General features: G+C 41.0%; 1 protein-coding gene across 3 annotated transcripts in view; it reads left to right on the forward strand.

The window, feature by feature from the left end:
• LPAR1 (lysophosphatidic acid receptor 1) overlaps nucleotides 1-16722 on the forward strand; it is a 73062-nt gene that overhangs the window by 19214 nt on the left and 37126 nt on the right. For all 3 annotated transcript variants that reach the window (XM_069001120.1, XM_069001122.1, XM_069001123.1), the window contains one exon: nucleotides 6497-6664. In XM_069001120.1, the coding sequence (XP_068857221.1) occupies nucleotides 6605-6664 (60 nt within the window). In that variant the 5' untranslated portion in view covers nucleotides 6497-6604. The remainder of the gene's footprint in view (nucleotides 1-6496; nucleotides 6665-16722) is intronic.

Consider the following 16722-nt stretch of genomic DNA (forward strand, 5'->3'; position numbering starts at 1 on the left):
GAATGACAAGAAGGTTTTGAGCAAATTAAACAGGAGATTGTTCATGCAGTAGCCCTTGGGCCAGTCAGGATAGGGCAAGATGTAAAAAGTGTGCTCTACACCGCAGCCAGCAAGAATGGATCTTCCTGGAGTCTCTCACAAGAAGTACCTGGGAAGACTCAAGGACAACCCCTGGGGTTCTGAAGTTGGGGATACAAAGGATCCAAGACATGCTGCACCCAGTCTGGAAAAAAATATCTGGCAGCTTGGGAAGGGAATCAATCTGCTTCAGAAGAGATACCAAAGTATGGCTCCTCCTGGCACCCCAACTGCCCAGTGCTGGCTGAATGTTCAAAGGTGAAGTTCCTTCCACACTTCATGCCACTGATGCTAGGTGGAGTAAGTGGGTTGCACTTGATCACACCGTGAGCTCAAATAGGAAATCGAAATCGCTACAAGTCATCATGCTCTGGCCCAAAGGCAAAAATTTCAGATTATCATCAGAAGAGGAGGAGGAGGAGGTGGTGATATCCTGAGGAGGCCCTACCACATAATCAGCTACCTGAAAATGAGAAGCTATACTCTCTCTTTACTGATAGTTTGTACCATATCATAGGGATATGTCAAAAATTAAAAGCTGCTGTAACGAGTCCTATATGGCAAGTTGCGAAGCTGTTGAGGGAAAAGTTGGATCAAGTCAGGTTGCAGAGCTTAAAGCTGTCCATCTGGCTTTGGATATCGCTAAATGAGAGAAATGGCCAGTGTACTACCCTTTACACTGACTTGGGGGTGGTGGCAAATGCTGTGTGGGGTTGGGTGGAACAATGGAAAAAGGCCAGTTGGCAGCACAGAGGGAAGCCCATCTGGACTTCCGAATTGTGGCAAGACATCTCTGCCTGAGTAGAGGAGTTGGTGGTAAAAATATGTCCTGTAGATGCACATGCATCCAAGAGTCAGGCTTGTGAAGAACATTGCAACAGCAGACAGGTGGATGAACTGCCAAGGTTAAAGTGTCTTGAGTGGATCTGGACTGGCAACAGGAATTATTTCTGGCTCAGTGGGCCCATGATGCCTCTGATCATCAGAAAAGAGATGCAACACTCAGATGGGCTCATGATCTAGGTGTGGATTTAACCATGGACAGTATCTCCCAGGTGATCCATGACTGTGAGACATGCGCTGCGATCAAGCAGGCGAAGCGGGTGAAGCCCCTGTGGTATGGTGGGCGGTGGTCCAAATACAAGTATGGGGAGGCCTGGCAGATTGATTATATCACATTGCCTCAAACCTGCCAAGGCAAGCGCTATGTGCTCACAATGGTAGAAGCCACCACAGGATGGCTGGAGACCTACCCTGTGCCTCACGCTACTGCCCGGAACACCGTCCTGGGCCTCGAAAAGCAAGTCCTTTGGAGGCATGGCACCCCTGAGAGAATTGAATCTGACAATGGGACTCATTTCAAAAACAGACACCTGGCCCAGAGAGCATGGGATTAAGTGGGTGTATCATTGTCCCTATCGTGCCCCAGTCTCTGCAAAAATTGAACAGTGCATTGTACTGCTAAAAGACCACATTGAAAGCAATGGGTAGTGGGACCTTCAAATATTGGGATCTACATTTAGTGAAGGCCACTGGTTTGTTAACACTAGAGGCACTCCCAACTGAGCTGGCCCTGCCCAGCCAAAACCTCCATGTACTGTAGAAGAGGATAAAGTTCTTGTGGCGCATAAGAGAAGTGTGTAAGGGAACACAGTTTAGGTTAGTGCTGCCTCAAGAAAAGGCAAACCCATCCATGGGATTTTATTTTGTTCAAGGACCAGAGTGCACTTGGTGGGTAATGCAGAGGGATGGGGGAACATGGTGTGTACCTCAAGATTTGAGTTTTGGGTGAGAACAGTCTGTAATATTGAATTATATAATATTGGTTGCTGAATGACACTGCCCCTATATGCTGTAACTGCCATGGGCAATGATTATGGATGCTCCAGATACAGCAGTTGTGAGATCCTCATAGATCCTACAGTCATGAACTAAATTACACAACTGACATCTTAGTGGGATGGCCACTGACTATGGAAATGATACCTGTGTTTGTGTATACTTATATATGTATGTATGTATATAAAGTTGCAAGGTGTAGGATCTGGGCATGATGTAGATGGCATAGAATAAGGGGTGTATAGGGCTTGGGTTTTGGCCAAGACAGACTTAATTTCCTCACAGTAGTTGTGAGGGGTCAAAGCTTGGAGCCCTGTGGGCATGCCTAGGTGGTTGTTCTACCCCATGCACATCACCGCAGGGGGCTGGAAGTAAGGGTATCTCGCTTCCAAGAAAGAGTGAGGGGGTTTGCAGTGGGAAAAAAACAATATGGGCACAGAGGGTCTGTGCATGGTTCATTATCTCAGGTGCAGCATGGCACCAGGTTGGTCTTTGAGCACTTTAGCATGTAAGCCACCTTCTTTTTGTATACTTACGTTATTAATATTAATGTTGTTGCTGTTACTGTTCGTATTCCTATCTCATCGCTTTAAATTGTTCTTATCTCAATTTGGGACAGTAGGAAAACACCTCCATGAGTCCATAGTAGGTAACTAAAAGTTTGTGCTACCACTATCATTTCAACAAGTAGTAAAATGAAATGCTAGGCAGGACAAATCAATGCTGCTGCTCTTCCCTGGATGGCATTCGTTTTTATTTGTGATGGCAAGGCTGCCATGGTGGGGTGATGCATTTATTTGTGAGTTGAACAACTTAATTGCGAGCAGGATTGTTTAGTGAAGGCTGCCAGAAGTGAGTGATGCCAAATGAATACTTTCTGATGGCAAAAATTCAGATGGGACATCTGGAAGTGTAATATTTATGTGAGATCTTTTTCCTACTTTCTCACCTTTTTTACATGGCGTTCAAATGTTTTATTTTCTTTGATGAGTTTACAGGACCTATCCATCTGGGATCAATTAGTACTTTATACTGTAAGCTAAGTTTTTATTCACTAGTGCAGTAAGGGTAGCTTTGTTTAGCTAAATTGCACTTAACAGCTTCAAGGTCACAGTATCACCATCTTCAGAGTCATGTAATCCAGAAACTTGAAGTCTGTGAAGTCAAGACAAAGTGATACCAAAAGGCACTCTCATACAGATGCAGGAAACCAAAGCTGAAAGAAGGCAACAATGCAGGAGACCTGGAATTGTCTGACACAGGAGACAGCACAGGGTGTGAAAATCCAGTTTTCCATTCTGTCCCAGAACCTTAGTGGAGGGGAGCAATGTATATTTATGGCCCCAGATGAGATACTCAGTGATGCAGAAGTGGTTGGTATTGCTCTATTACTGGAAATTTGCAGATCACCAGTGTGCTGTTCAAGGAACTGGGCAGGAAAAAGGGTAATGACTTTAGTCACTGGGTTTTGTAATGGATTTTCCAAAAACAGCTCCTTCAAGAAGATGCTTTGTGATACACAATTGCATTTCTCCTAAGTATTCCAAGTAATGACAAGACTGCATGGTTCCTCTTTTCTGTTGTATCAGACAGCTGATCCACAAAGTATGATGCTTAATCATGGCATGTCAGAGAGCAGAATGTTTTATTTGGTGAGGATGCATTCCTTCACAGACAATCAGAAATTTTATCATTTTCATTTTATGAATTTTAGATCCTGATCCAACATGTTTCCCCAGTTTGCAGTTCTCTAAATGTACTCAGTAAAGACAGCAGTGTCTATCAAGAGAAGAGTACATTAAGTGGTATTTGCCTGCACCATCAGCAGTTCCAGTCTTTGGGACATGTGAATCTGCTTCCAAATTTGGGGATTTTTTTCAATGCTCTGCAGTGTAGCAAGCTATCAAAATCTCATTAATAAGAAGCTACTCCTGTGCTTTTGTTTTTCAGAGTTTATTTTTAAAAAGAAATTACATTTCTTGTTATAATTCCTTTTGTGAAGTTAATTTGAGGATCCTGTTCCCTTTATTTGCAGTTCTTGAAAACACAGGGCTGCACCCTAAACTTAGATAGGTATTAAGTTAGGAGCCACTTTTATTTGCTTAAATGGAGTCTTCCTGTTCCAGCACTGCTGTGAAATCACAGTCCCCTCTTGTATTTTTTTATTGCTGAAGATGATGAGGCAGGTGGGGAGTGGGGGGAGAGTTCTTTTGTACAGGCTGGCCCTTTTTTTGGCTGGAGTGCTTTTATGAGCCTAACCATTTGGCAGAAAGTGTTTATCATTGTGTACGTCGTGATCAGAAGGTTGGGATGAAAGCTGTTTGCATAGGAGCTTTCCTTTTCCCTCGCCAAATTGAGAGATCAGTGAAATACAAGCAATGAAAATATAGGTGTAGAAGGGGAAACAAGAAATGATCATAGGCTTAGGAAATTTTTACCACTTCATGTAGAAAAATTACTACAGGCATATTTCTTCTCTCAACTGCATTAAACACTCATTGGATTTTATGGATTAAGCTTTTTCTGGCATTTGTGTTATACTTGAAGTACACAGAACTAGCTAAAGATTAAACAGACTTCAAATTTTTTTTTTCTTAGTTTTTCAGGTTTTTCTTCTTTATGATGCTCCCTAGTAAAAATGTTTGTTTTTTCTCCTTTTTGTTTGACAGACAGGATTCTAAGCATAGCTCTGGTTTTGCTTTAGACAGTATTCCTTAAAGTCAGCTTCAACTGTAATTTTTTCTCCACCTTCATTATCCAAAAGTGGCAGCATTTCAGGATTAAGAGAAAAGATTTTAAAATAAACTAGCAATGACCTGTTGTAAAGTAGGTGCAGTGAAACTGCTGCTTTTAAGTATGTTATGAGATGAACAGAAAAAAAGTCTTCTGAGATGTTATTTAAGTTACAATTGCAACAGCTCACAAGACATTAAAGATATGCTGGTTGAGGATTTTCAGGCTGTTGATAGTTCTACTGAAAATCAAGTTGCAGAAGCTTCCCTAAGTCAGAACTCCAAGGTGATGCTATCTGTTTCCCTCATCCATCCATGGAAAAATTAGTGAATTTCAGAAAATTAGTTCAACTCTCATTTTTGGAAGAGAACAGGAAGCCCAAAGGTTTTCTTTGTTCTTTGACTTTGTGAAGGCTATCTTGGAGAGATGCTAAGTCTCCATTTTCTGCCCTCCCCATGAGTATAGTAGTAGAAATTTGGAGGAGGGAGTGGAAAGAATGAATGGTTACTAGCAAGAGCTGAGTAGGAAAGAATAGGGGTCACTGGAAAGCTATATAAAGATGGAAAAAGTGATCCTAGAGCTTGGAAGATGAGACAGCTACATGTGACGTAAGGCATGTGGGGATGTGTTGAAATGCGATGCAGGCATTTCAAGATGATGCTTTTTAAGAAGGAGGAATAATTTCCACAGTGGCGTGCAAAGGCTGAGTTTAAATTAACAAGACCAAGAAGAAAAGACATAACTGAATCAGAAAAGCATGTGAAGCATAACTTTCCTACGGCACTTATCTGTTCTTTCTTGGCTTGGTAAGTGTTGCCTGTGAAAAAATGAACTTGTGGCCAGGAAAGTTACTGGCATTGTCTGTGTAACTATAGCATGGCCTCAGTTTGAAAAACACCACTGAAGTTTGGAGTAATTTTTGGTGTGTTTATTCAATGCAGGTTACACTTTGTATGAGTAGATTTCTGCCATGACTTGCAGAATAGGAAGTGATAGATACAAAGAGCAATAGGTGTCTCTCAAAAATCCTTTCCATGGTGACTAATTTGTGGATTGTGCTGTATATGTCTGGTCTGGCTAAGGGAAAAAAGCAGCCGTAGTCTTAGACTAGAATTTTTAAATGGGATTAATATCTTGGACATTTACAGTTTCCCCCTCCACCTTTTTGTTTGTTTTCTTTGCACACAAGAGTAGAAAAAGAAAAAAGTAGAACATATCTGTGGAAGCTGGACTGACCTTGATAAACATGATAGCTATGGAGATAACGTCATTCTATTGAATCAGCTGATTAAATTTTACAGTTCAGTGTATTCACGTACTGCAAATTTGTGGCTACCTGGAAAGAAGGGTGTTATATTTTTAAGTCATAATGTGTAAGGTGTTTTTCTTAACAAAGAAGAAAAGTTCATGTGATCACTGAACTGTAGAACAATAATTATTGAGAGAATAAATGTATCCTGAATTCCAGCAAGAAATTCTATGAGTATTAATTTGTGGGGGTTTTCTTTTTTCTTTTGTTGTGGGGGGGAAAAGGTCAACACAGTTCCAATGTTCTGTAGGTGACCATATTTTGTTGCAAATCTGGGAGCGGTCTGTGTGTTAGCCTCTTGCTGAATTCATTTTGTGTGATCCTAGTTTGTGTGGTGAAGTGAATTTTCTTCCTATTCTGGAACAAACTCCAGTATCCCCTTTGAAACTTCCGCAAATCTGTCGTGAGTGGTCATGTCAGCAAGTGGGGCTGTACAAACTCAGACTGGTTTTGCAGCAGCCCAGGGGCTTGGGTGTTGACTGCCCACCCAGTTCTCTTGTTATTCTCAACAGTTTGGTTTTTTTCCCTCCCTGTTAGGAATAAATATCAGTATGACTAGAATCTGAGGAAGAGCTTCTGTGTTCCTACAAGAGCTTGCTGGTGCAGAGGAACAGTGCAAGGACAGCCGGAACATTTTGAGCTACCATGGATATCCCCACCAATTTGGTGCCATCTTCCATGATGTCCCAACCTGAGGTGATTGAGGTGAGTAGACCACGATAAAACTATAGCAGGTGAACTGATTAGACCTCTTTCTTATTTCCTCATTGAATCCTAGCGTTTTCTCCTCTGTCATTTTGAGTCATCAGGGAAATATTTCCTGAAATACTGTATCAAAGACACTCATCACTTACTAAGAGTGTTGTTATACTGTTACACATGACATTGCTGTGTTATACTACTATTTGTAGAAGCATATATATATGGCAAAATATGGTCTTTATTGACTCCATATAGGTGATGACTGCACTACAGCTTGATTTTTACTGTGCCTAATAAATACAAAATAGAGGCTGTAATGTGGATAAGTTGGACTAATACCAAAGGAAATTTCAAGTTCAGTGTTCTTAATCAGAAAAGTTTTAAGTGAAAAACAGTAGTAGAATTAGTAACACATTTAGAATTACTAACACACTAATCTTGCTTTCATTAATCCACTGTGTCTTTCAGACTCATTTATAGAAGTGATTTCTTAGCTTCACGTACTGAACACCAAGTACTTGAGTTTTCAGTAAAAAGGTAAAACTACAAACAGAAAAGGAAATGCTCATAACAGTCAAGATTTCATTTCAGAAAAGCATTTTCGAAGTGCTTTTGGCTTCACAGAGACCCAAGTGCCTGTTACAATTTAAAACATTTAAGAGGTGTATTTTACTGAAAAAGGCACCACAATTAATTAAGGTAGATATCAGAAAACTGGACAAAAAGAATTTGCCTTTTTTTTATTCTTGTTTGCCGGGGATTCTTTGGCTGAGGAGACTATAGCTCTCAGCAATATGCACTGAGAAGTGCCGTATTTCAAGGATCCCTAGACTCTGTGAGATTAGGAAAAAACATGTCCACTACTGGGTGATGATGTGATATGAGCTGAATCCAAATTCTGCTTTGGAGAAACTTCTTTGTGCTACTCTTCTTCCTGTGTTTCAAATGGAGACCTAGTGTATTTTAAAAGCATTTTTCTTGCTTTTGAGTCTCTGTTAAGGTCCCAGAAAAATTTAGTTTCTTTACAGCACAACAGAATACCTGGTAGGAGGTAGATGCTGCATGCTTCTGTCCCGGGCTGCATAGCTACTGCCAGACTCCTCCCTCTTTCTGGGGAAAGGCTCTGCCAGGCCACCACTGCACATTTGCACCCCTCTCTTTACGGGCTGCCTCTTCAGAGCCTTCTTTATGTATGAGTGCAGTGGGTTGACTTTGGCTGAGCACCAGCTGCCCACCAAGCCACTCTATCAATCTCCTTCCCAAGGGAACAGGGAAGAGAAAAATAATATGGAAAACAACTCTTATGTTGAGATAAGGCTGTTTACTAAAGCAAGAAAAAAAAGCAAAATTTGTATATGTATAAGTGAAGGGAAAATAAATTAATCTCTAATTCCTATTGGTGAGCAATGCTCAGCCACTTCCCGGGAAGCTGGGCTTCAGCGTGTGGAGCGGCTGTTCTGGAAGGCAAACACTAAAATGACCAATGCCCCTGTTCCTCCTCCTCCCCTCCCTCAGCTTTTCCATCTGAGCTGACATCATATGCCATGGAATATTCCTTTGGTCAGTTTGGGTCAGCTGGCCTGGTTGTGATCCCTCCCTGGACCTTGCCCACCCCCAGCCCCTTGACAGAGGCAGGAATGTTGGGGAGACAGCGCTGATGCTGTGCTGGTGCTGCTGAGCAATAGCCAAAACACTGGTGTGCTATCAACTCCTTTCCAACTATCACTGCAAAGTGCAGCAGCACTATGGGGGCTGTTGCAGGGAAATGAGCTCCAGCTCAGCCAGACCCAATACAATCTCCACCCCTTATTCCATACTGTTTATGTCATACTCAGATCCCACATCATTCATCTATCTTCTGTTCCTTTGTATTCTTCGTTAACTACTGTCCCCTGCCCTTTCACAGATAGATACTATTTTCCAGTTTCATAAGTTTGCTTCATCCCTCCAGATCTCCCTTCCATCGGGATAAGTGGTCAGGACAGGAGAAGTGGTATACTGGGTCACTGGGCACCGACACCAGCTCAGACTGGGTTATCATCGCATTCTCCTTGCTCTTCACAAAATTCGTTCCTCATCAGTTCATGTCATTCCCGCTACTTTACTTCCTGCACCATACAACTTATACCACAGATTATTTTTCCGCCAAGATTAAATCTCCTTGAGGCACACACCAGGTGTCCCCATCGTTTCTTATCATCTTATCATCAAGTCATCACCCACCAAATACACCCAGGTCCTTGGGCACAGAAAATCCTACAAATGGGTTTGCCCTAGTGAGAGGAGAAGTCCACACTGACTTCCCTATGTGTAGTGCAGGGACCGTATCTCCTCCCACAGCGTGTAGGGATTTTGTTTGGGTAGGACCAGGGCAGTCAGCAGATCCTCTAGCGTTAACCAGCCAGGTGGCTTCTGCTAAATCTGCATCCCAGTGCTTCCATGCCCCATTACCTAATGCTCTTAACATAGTCTTCAGCAGTCCATTATACCTTTGAATCTTCACAGAGGCTTGTGGGTGATAAGGGATGTGATATATCTGCTCAATGTGATGTTTCTTTGCCCAAGACTTTATGAGGTTATTTTGAAAATGAGTTGATTCCCTCCGGGGTACCATGTCACCACAAAATGTGTCTCTGAAGGCCTGAGCTGGTGTTCCAAGCAGTGGCAATGGTTTACAGGGTATGTTGCTAGCCAGCCAGCCAGTTGTTGCCTCTACCATGGTGAGTATGTAGCTCTTGCTTCGCTGTGTTTGTGGCAGTGGTCCAGTGTAGTCAATTTGCCAGGCCTTACCATATCAGAAACCCAGCCATCACCCTCCAGTCCAAGGAGATTCCACTCATGTGGTTTGCTTGACTGCCCTGCATTTCATGTTTGTGTGTATCTAAGGATTGTTGTTCAGGACAAATTCCTTCTCAAAGGGAGAATAAGAGCAGCTGTAGGGTGAGAATGAGTGGAAGAAAAGCTATCACATGTAAAGTGATCAGCATGGTCACCATTCTGTTGTGTTGAATAAATGCACATGTCCTGTGTCTGCAGGGAGTTTTTGCTGAATAAATTCTGCCTGGACTTATATCACTAGGCCAAAGACTAGAACCAAATAGATGATTCTGGTCATTGATTAGTAATCTAGAGGTCTCCCTCCACACTCAAGTTTTAGAAACTGTGCTTCAATGAGATTTGACTTGGGAGCCAGAAAGAAATGACAAGAAGTGAAGGAATGACTGGTATTTCAGTGTGGGAGATTGGTAGAAAAAATACCATTCTCATCCTCATGTTGTAAAAGGCTCAAAATTGATATCTGTGTGAGAAGACTTAAATGCTTGCATGAATTCCCACAGATTTCAGTAAACTATTGTGGATATGACAGTTGATACAAGTCTTCAGTCATATATAAAGAGTAACATCTCCAGACAATCTGCTGGGAGCCATGTGTATGTTTCTGAGAGAAAGGCAGACCTTTTTAACAGACAAGGACATAGTGACATACATATGTAAAGAGACAATTCCTAGATTAAATATTGAAGTAAAGCACTTTCCATACTTGGATTTCATGGGCTTTCACCTTTCATGTTAGTGTTGACATATAAATGAATTTTTGGATACAGTTTAGAAAACAACATTGATTAAAATACTTTTTTTTCCCCCCACAGAAGACATTATTTTGCCTTTTGAAATTGAGGAGATGCCACGGCATGCTGCAGAAGTCATTTAGAGACTAATGTTTTAAGGAAGGAATTTTTTTTAAACTTGGAAGTAACTTTGCATGCCTTTTGCATGAGCTAGATGGCATATTAGTTGCGAAAAGAAGAATTTTGCTACTTTACTTGAAACTTTTTTTTTTTTTTAATCCTTTATCTTGAAACTTTCCTTTGGCATTGCCAGCATAGTTGGCTTCCTTCACATTTGGTCAGTTTAGAGTTAGAAGCAAATACTATGTTTTCTATACCTATATATGTATATGCACACATGTTTATACATTGCAGTAATAAATACTCTTCTACTTATCATCAGTCCTTTAACTGTGCCAGGCAAACAAGCTTATTTCCCCTGGGAGAGAATCTTAGAGACCTCAGGAGGACCTTTTGTAAGCCAGAGCTCCCTCTAATAGGTTTCTGCTTGGAGTTCAATCTTACAGATGCTCATGGTGGCACTACAATAAGAGAACTTCCTCTTAATTTAGTGGTAAATGGTATTTTCCCCAAGATTTATCTTCTGAGCCAGGCAAAAGATTACATTTTGAAAAAGTTTTTGGAAGCCACTTCTTGGTACCAGATGTGAAATTGCTAATACTGTTTTAAATATTCTTACTGCTAGTGTGTCAACATAGGACCTGCTTCTGGTGCTTCTCACTATTGAAGCAACGCATTTGCCACAGTCATGTTTCTTCACACTCTCCCAGTGCACTGACTTACCCTCTCCACTCTTCCTTTCCACCCCCAACATCTTGTAACCAGACACAAGTGGAGATTAAGAGCACAGGCATCTTGGTCATGTGTACAGGTGTAGAGTAAATAAAGTTTCAAGGTAGTTTAACTGTCTGTAGCTGTGATCTGAAATAGAAAATAATTACAAAACAGCATTCACAAAATGTCAAGTCAATGAAACAAAAAATTTTCCAAATATGCTTTGAGTTTTTTGCCATGGGATTTCATGGTAAGGCAAAAAACTCTGTCAAGTTAGTCACAATAAATCAAAATTTAGTGGTTTCTGATTAGATAAACTGTTCTGTTCCTAAAGATGTAACAGAACTTTTTGATTTTTAATTTGGAGATATTTTGTGTATGTGTTATGACTTTATACCTCAAATATGGATAAGTAAAATGATCTTATAGAAACCTGACTAGTCGGTTTAATGCATTATCAAAGTTAAATAATTCTGTAAGAAGCATTTAGCATCCCAGAGGTCTTTGCTGTTTGCAAAAAAAGAAACATCACAAGTGGTGACCCATACTGATGAAAGTACTCTCTGAAGTGATTAGTATTTTCTCTCTTTGTGAATGGCATGAGTTGAATTCTGCAGTAAAAGCTTTGAAGAAGCAATGATTTGGGCTCCAGTTACTTAATGAATCAGGGACTTCCAACAGTGCCTCAGAAATGTTTAAAACAAGAAAACAACAAAAATTCATCAGTCTCTCTTTGCTTTTGCCAGCAGTGGATCCTACCAGCCGAATACTGGAAACAAATGAGTACATTTAAACGCTGCCTTGCAGCTGTTCCAAAGAGAAATCCAGAGTAGTTTCCATTAGAGTGGCCTTTCATGGCCAGAGCCAAAAACCACTTCTCCCACTCTGTGCCATTGAATACAACTCTATTTTCTCCTCATTTTGTTTGAATTGGAGTGGGAGAGACTTAAACTATCACTGCCACAGAACGGCTATCCTTTTCATAATATGTTTGAGAACAGACTGCTGAGGGATGGCACGGCTGTTGTCACCCCTTTCCCCAACAAAGCGCAACACAATTTGTGTTTTGGATTTGGTGCCCAAATTTCTGCAGTCAACAAGTGTGTGGATTTTTTTTATCCCCCTTTAGCTGAATAAACAAATTAGTCTTGTTACCAAAACAGGGCTCTGGTGGTGGTAAAAATGGTAAACAAGAGAACAAAAGGAAATGGTGAGTCTGGAAAAAACAATTTGTGATTTAAAGTATATCCACCCAGTTACAGACATCACAGGGGAAAATAAAATACCAGTACACATTTTATAAAATTATTTTACTAGATGAGACTACTGTAGGTTCAAAATGCATCTCCATTTTGTTTAAAGTAGACTAATACTGCCTTACAGGCAGTAAGTACTGTGTGAACAAGTTACTTATAGAGACCCCATTGTTTCTAAAGCTCTGAGACAAAGATTTTTCTATCTTCTGTTTATATATTTCACAAATATTTCAGTACATCAAAGCAAAAGAAACCCAAATTGTCTAATGTGTATTTCATTAAAAAATGTATTTGGTATTATAAACACAGAATAGTCTTCTTATTACCATCTGTAAATCTCTATTTCCAGTCCCAAAATGAAATTTGCTATGCTCATTAACATAAGCATTCTGCTTGTAGGCTAAACTCTTCCAAGTGCTGGCTTTGCTGGCTTGCTTGGTGAGGAGTGATGGGAGGTGTGCCCTGGAGGTGGAAGTAGCCCTAAGAGCCCATAGGATTTCTTCAGCATAAAATCACAGTCTTTGAGCTGTTATAGCTAATAATTAACTCCCAGTTTGGCTTAGTGAGCACCTAACTGGGCCTAAAAGATGCATGTTGTAAGTCATTATGCATGAGAACTCATTTGAGATGTTATAGGTGCAGATTTTTTTTCCCCTCTGACTGCTTGCTCTCTGGCTTCTGAAGTGCATGGATAGGACACTGTGTGCTGCACCTCTCTCTAGAAAACTCCTCCCAAGGTGGGGGTCTTTGACAAAGATCTGTCCTGCACTGCACTCATCCTCGCAGCAGCATTCAGGGACTCAGCAGTTTGGATGTCTGTCAGTGATGTTCAGGGTAAGGCAGATGGGCACTGGGGGTGAACTGGGCAAAATAGTGTAGCCCCCCCAGTCAGCATCATGGCAAAGACTTTTTCTGAAGGCATAAGAGGTGGAATATTTCAGTCACTAAATGAGATGATGGAATATAGTTGTCTTCCTGTGTCTTCCACAAAGCCACAAAGTGTTGAGCCTATGCCCATGTTTGGCTAGTGTTTGTGAGCTCAGCTTGTCGTGAAAGCTACCTCAGAAGGAAAAGTTTTAAGAGCTCTGCAGAAGCCCTTTCTGTACTTTGTATGGAACACTTGGGCTTAAGTATCCAATTTGGGCTCAATATGCTCTACCTGCACCACAGCCAATTACTTTATCTTTGCAATATCTCCACATTACAGTGGGGACCTCCCTTTGAGAGAAGCTTGCAAGTCAGAGATGGGGTGGCAGAATAAAAATAAATCCTTATTAATCAACATATATACGCCATTCTAGCAATGTAAGGGAGGATGTGATGATGCAGAACTATGCCCTGATGCATCTTCATTTCTTCCTCCACTGGAAAACCTTCGTGTCTGAATTGCTGGCTAAGTTGTGGACAGATGAATTCATTCTGTCTTCTTTTTTTTTTTCTATTCTTCTAGCTTTTAATTTCTTAAATCTCCTTTTGCTTGCAGAATTTTGGAAGGTCAACAACGTCCGTGGTTTTCTAGCCAATCTGTGGAGGTCATAATCATAGTTAACCAGTGGGATCTGTGTCACTTGTCAACTATACCTCTTTTCACACTGTTGCTAGTGGCTGGGTCTCTTTAATACACTGAGATATGTTGGCTTACACTTGCAGGTATAAACTGTAGGATACAGAGAAATTCCCAGTTCAGTTTCTAGTAGCTGGGACATTCGTCAGCTCCAAGACTCTGTAGTAATACAGTCTGCTACAAAAGCATCCTAAAAATTACTGGATACACTAGCTCTTGCCACATGATCCTTAAGTAACTTTATGATTTAGCATGTTGTAATAGCGTTAAAGGGATCCCCTTGCAGAGAGATTAATTTCCTCCTATCTTGTCAGCTTTGCGAAGGGCAAAATGAGTCTAGTGAAATGAAGTAACCTGTTGTGACAGAAGCACCACATCTTATTATGCACATTTAGCTTTAAGTCCATAGAATGCTTGCTTCAAAAGATGCAATTCTGAAGAGGAGGAGCCATTCTATGTTGGCGATGCGGTTTCATACTTTCATTGTGCAACTGAAAAATATATCTGTGCATAAAGCTATAATGATCAGGATCCTTGTCTTGTGACTTTATGATTTGATTTTTTTTACTTCTACTTTTATCTTTAAAGGAAACGCATCCTTTCCGCTTTATTTTAAAGCTTTTCTTTCATGTTTTGCAGTTTGAAAAATAGTCTGTGTTTTTCATTAGGTAACAGAGAAATGTTTTTTGCGAATTGGATTTTTTTTCTCATCTGTTACAACTTTACTTTCATAAACCCCATGTTTAGCAGTTGTGGGTTGACGAAGTATTTACATATTGATTCAATTATGCCTGTACTTACTTGCTTATCCTTATTTTAAAGATATTCTTAATTTATACCCTTCTTTGGGGATTTAGAATTTGGCAGTTCCCTGAAGTTTTCCAGCTTGATCCCTTCTGGTATGTTGGTAAACTTAAGATATTTGTCTAAGTTGAACACAGTGGTACTGATTTCCATTCACTGTTGCACTAAATGTAAAGATATAAGATATTTATTACAGTTTTGTAGTCTTAGTTTACTATGCCAGTATTAGAAAAATGAATTTTTCATCTCCTCTGTGTTCTGGGTAAGAAAACAGTGGCATGTGGAGGTTAATTCAGCAAAGGACAAAAAAAAGAGGAGCAGAGTGTGCTTGGAGAGTTTAGGGTTAAGATATTTTTAAGAGATTTCCTGGATATGGACTCATTCTTCTGGCTTACAAGTTTGAAAAATGCTGTAAAAGTCAGACCTTAGTATTCAAAGAATGTTCCGCTCTGTTTCTCTCAGCAAGAAGTAAATGCACCCATGGATACTGGGGGTGGGGAGACAGGGGCCCGCCTTTTTTTGTTAGGTGGATCAAGGAACTCTCCAAAGTCTGTGATGGCAGAAGGTAAACTGATCGTCTTCACCTCAGGCACCTTGTGCTAATTAATGCTTTTTTTAGGCAGTATGCATCAGTGGTATTGGAAAACTTTCTGATGTTTGTTTTCCACCCTGAGCATCTCTCCATCTCTCTCCTGAGCAGCCCTCACCAGGTGAGCTGTCACTCACCATGGAGCTGGCAGGATCCAGAGGTCCCTTTCGCCTTCCTGTTGCAGGCAGACAGTGTCTTCTCCTCTTTGGTCTCTGCCCCGGGGGGGCAGGTAGTAATGGGCTGCTCAAGGACATCCCATGGTCAAGCTACTGTGGATCCAAATCCGCACCGTGTTCTTTAGGGTGTGATGCAGAGGTGGGACAGAAGCAGGACGAATCAAGCAGAAAACATGGGAAAGCTTACATGAGCTCTTCTTCCCAATGTTTCCACTGGCACCCCTGTGGTGTGATCCCATACAACCAGAGGAAAGGAGACAACCAGGCAAATAGTGCCTGAAAAGGCCAGTGCTAAGGTGACTTGAATGACTAATTGCAGAAGGAAAGAGGGTTTTGTTTATCAAGTCCAGGCACCAAATTTCCTGGTCTGTGCACTGCACTGTGGTTACAACTATGTCTCATGATACTAAGACATTTAACTCCATGTACCTGTGATTTTCTTGTTCTTTGATTTGGGACAACTGTGTCCTGAGTCAACATCACATGGCAGGAGGAGACTTTGCTTTTAGTCTGCTTTTACTCCGTTTTTCTTTATCTGTCTTGTTGGTTTATGAATCAGTGTTTTCTTCCACACTGATGCATCCTAGAGGTTTAGTTAGCATGGGCAATTTGCAGCTCAGTTTGTTTAAAACTTCTGTTGAGATATACTGAATGGATGAGGTAAATCTCCGGGCACCACACATCTGGCTTACACAGGCAGTGAAACACACTGAGTGAAACTTCAGGAAATTAAAATATAAACTTCCCTGCCCCTTTTCCTGCAGGGGCAGGAGAGGGGATGGGGTCTGCCTGCTTGCATATGCCTTTGTGGTATGTTAACACTTTCAGTACTGAGAGATACCTTGCATTTCTGTCCTGCTTGAGCCTTTCCAGTCAGCATCACAGCTAAATGTGATGCCTTGGGATTTTTATGTTTGTGACCTGGGAGGTCAAAACCTTCCTTTAAGATATACACTGGCATCCGAGAAAGCTGATCATCTGGAAGTCCCCTGTTTGAACTTCTGTCAGCAAACTATCTCATCTTCTTCTCTTCTTTCCCTTGGGGGTGAAAAGATTACTTTTAAAGGAGATCGCAGGTTTTAGATTAGAATGCCTTAAAAACAAAACTTCTCCAAAATCCCTTACATGAACACAGCATTTTTTCTGTCTTCAAAATGAAAGAAGCAGCAAGTGAGCCTTATGCTAACATCCCTGAGATTGCTCGAGTGCTGTCGTGTTTTTAAATTCAACAAGTCTGACTCTGTAGCATTTTGCATACTCTTATGTATG

Source organism: Aphelocoma coerulescens (assembly GCF_041296385.1).
Source record: "Aphelocoma coerulescens isolate FSJ_1873_10779 chromosome Z unlocalized genomic scaffold, UR_Acoe_1.0 ChrZ, whole genome shotgun sequence".
Taxonomy (NCBI): domain Eukaryota; kingdom Metazoa; phylum Chordata; class Aves; order Passeriformes; family Corvidae; genus Aphelocoma; species Aphelocoma coerulescens.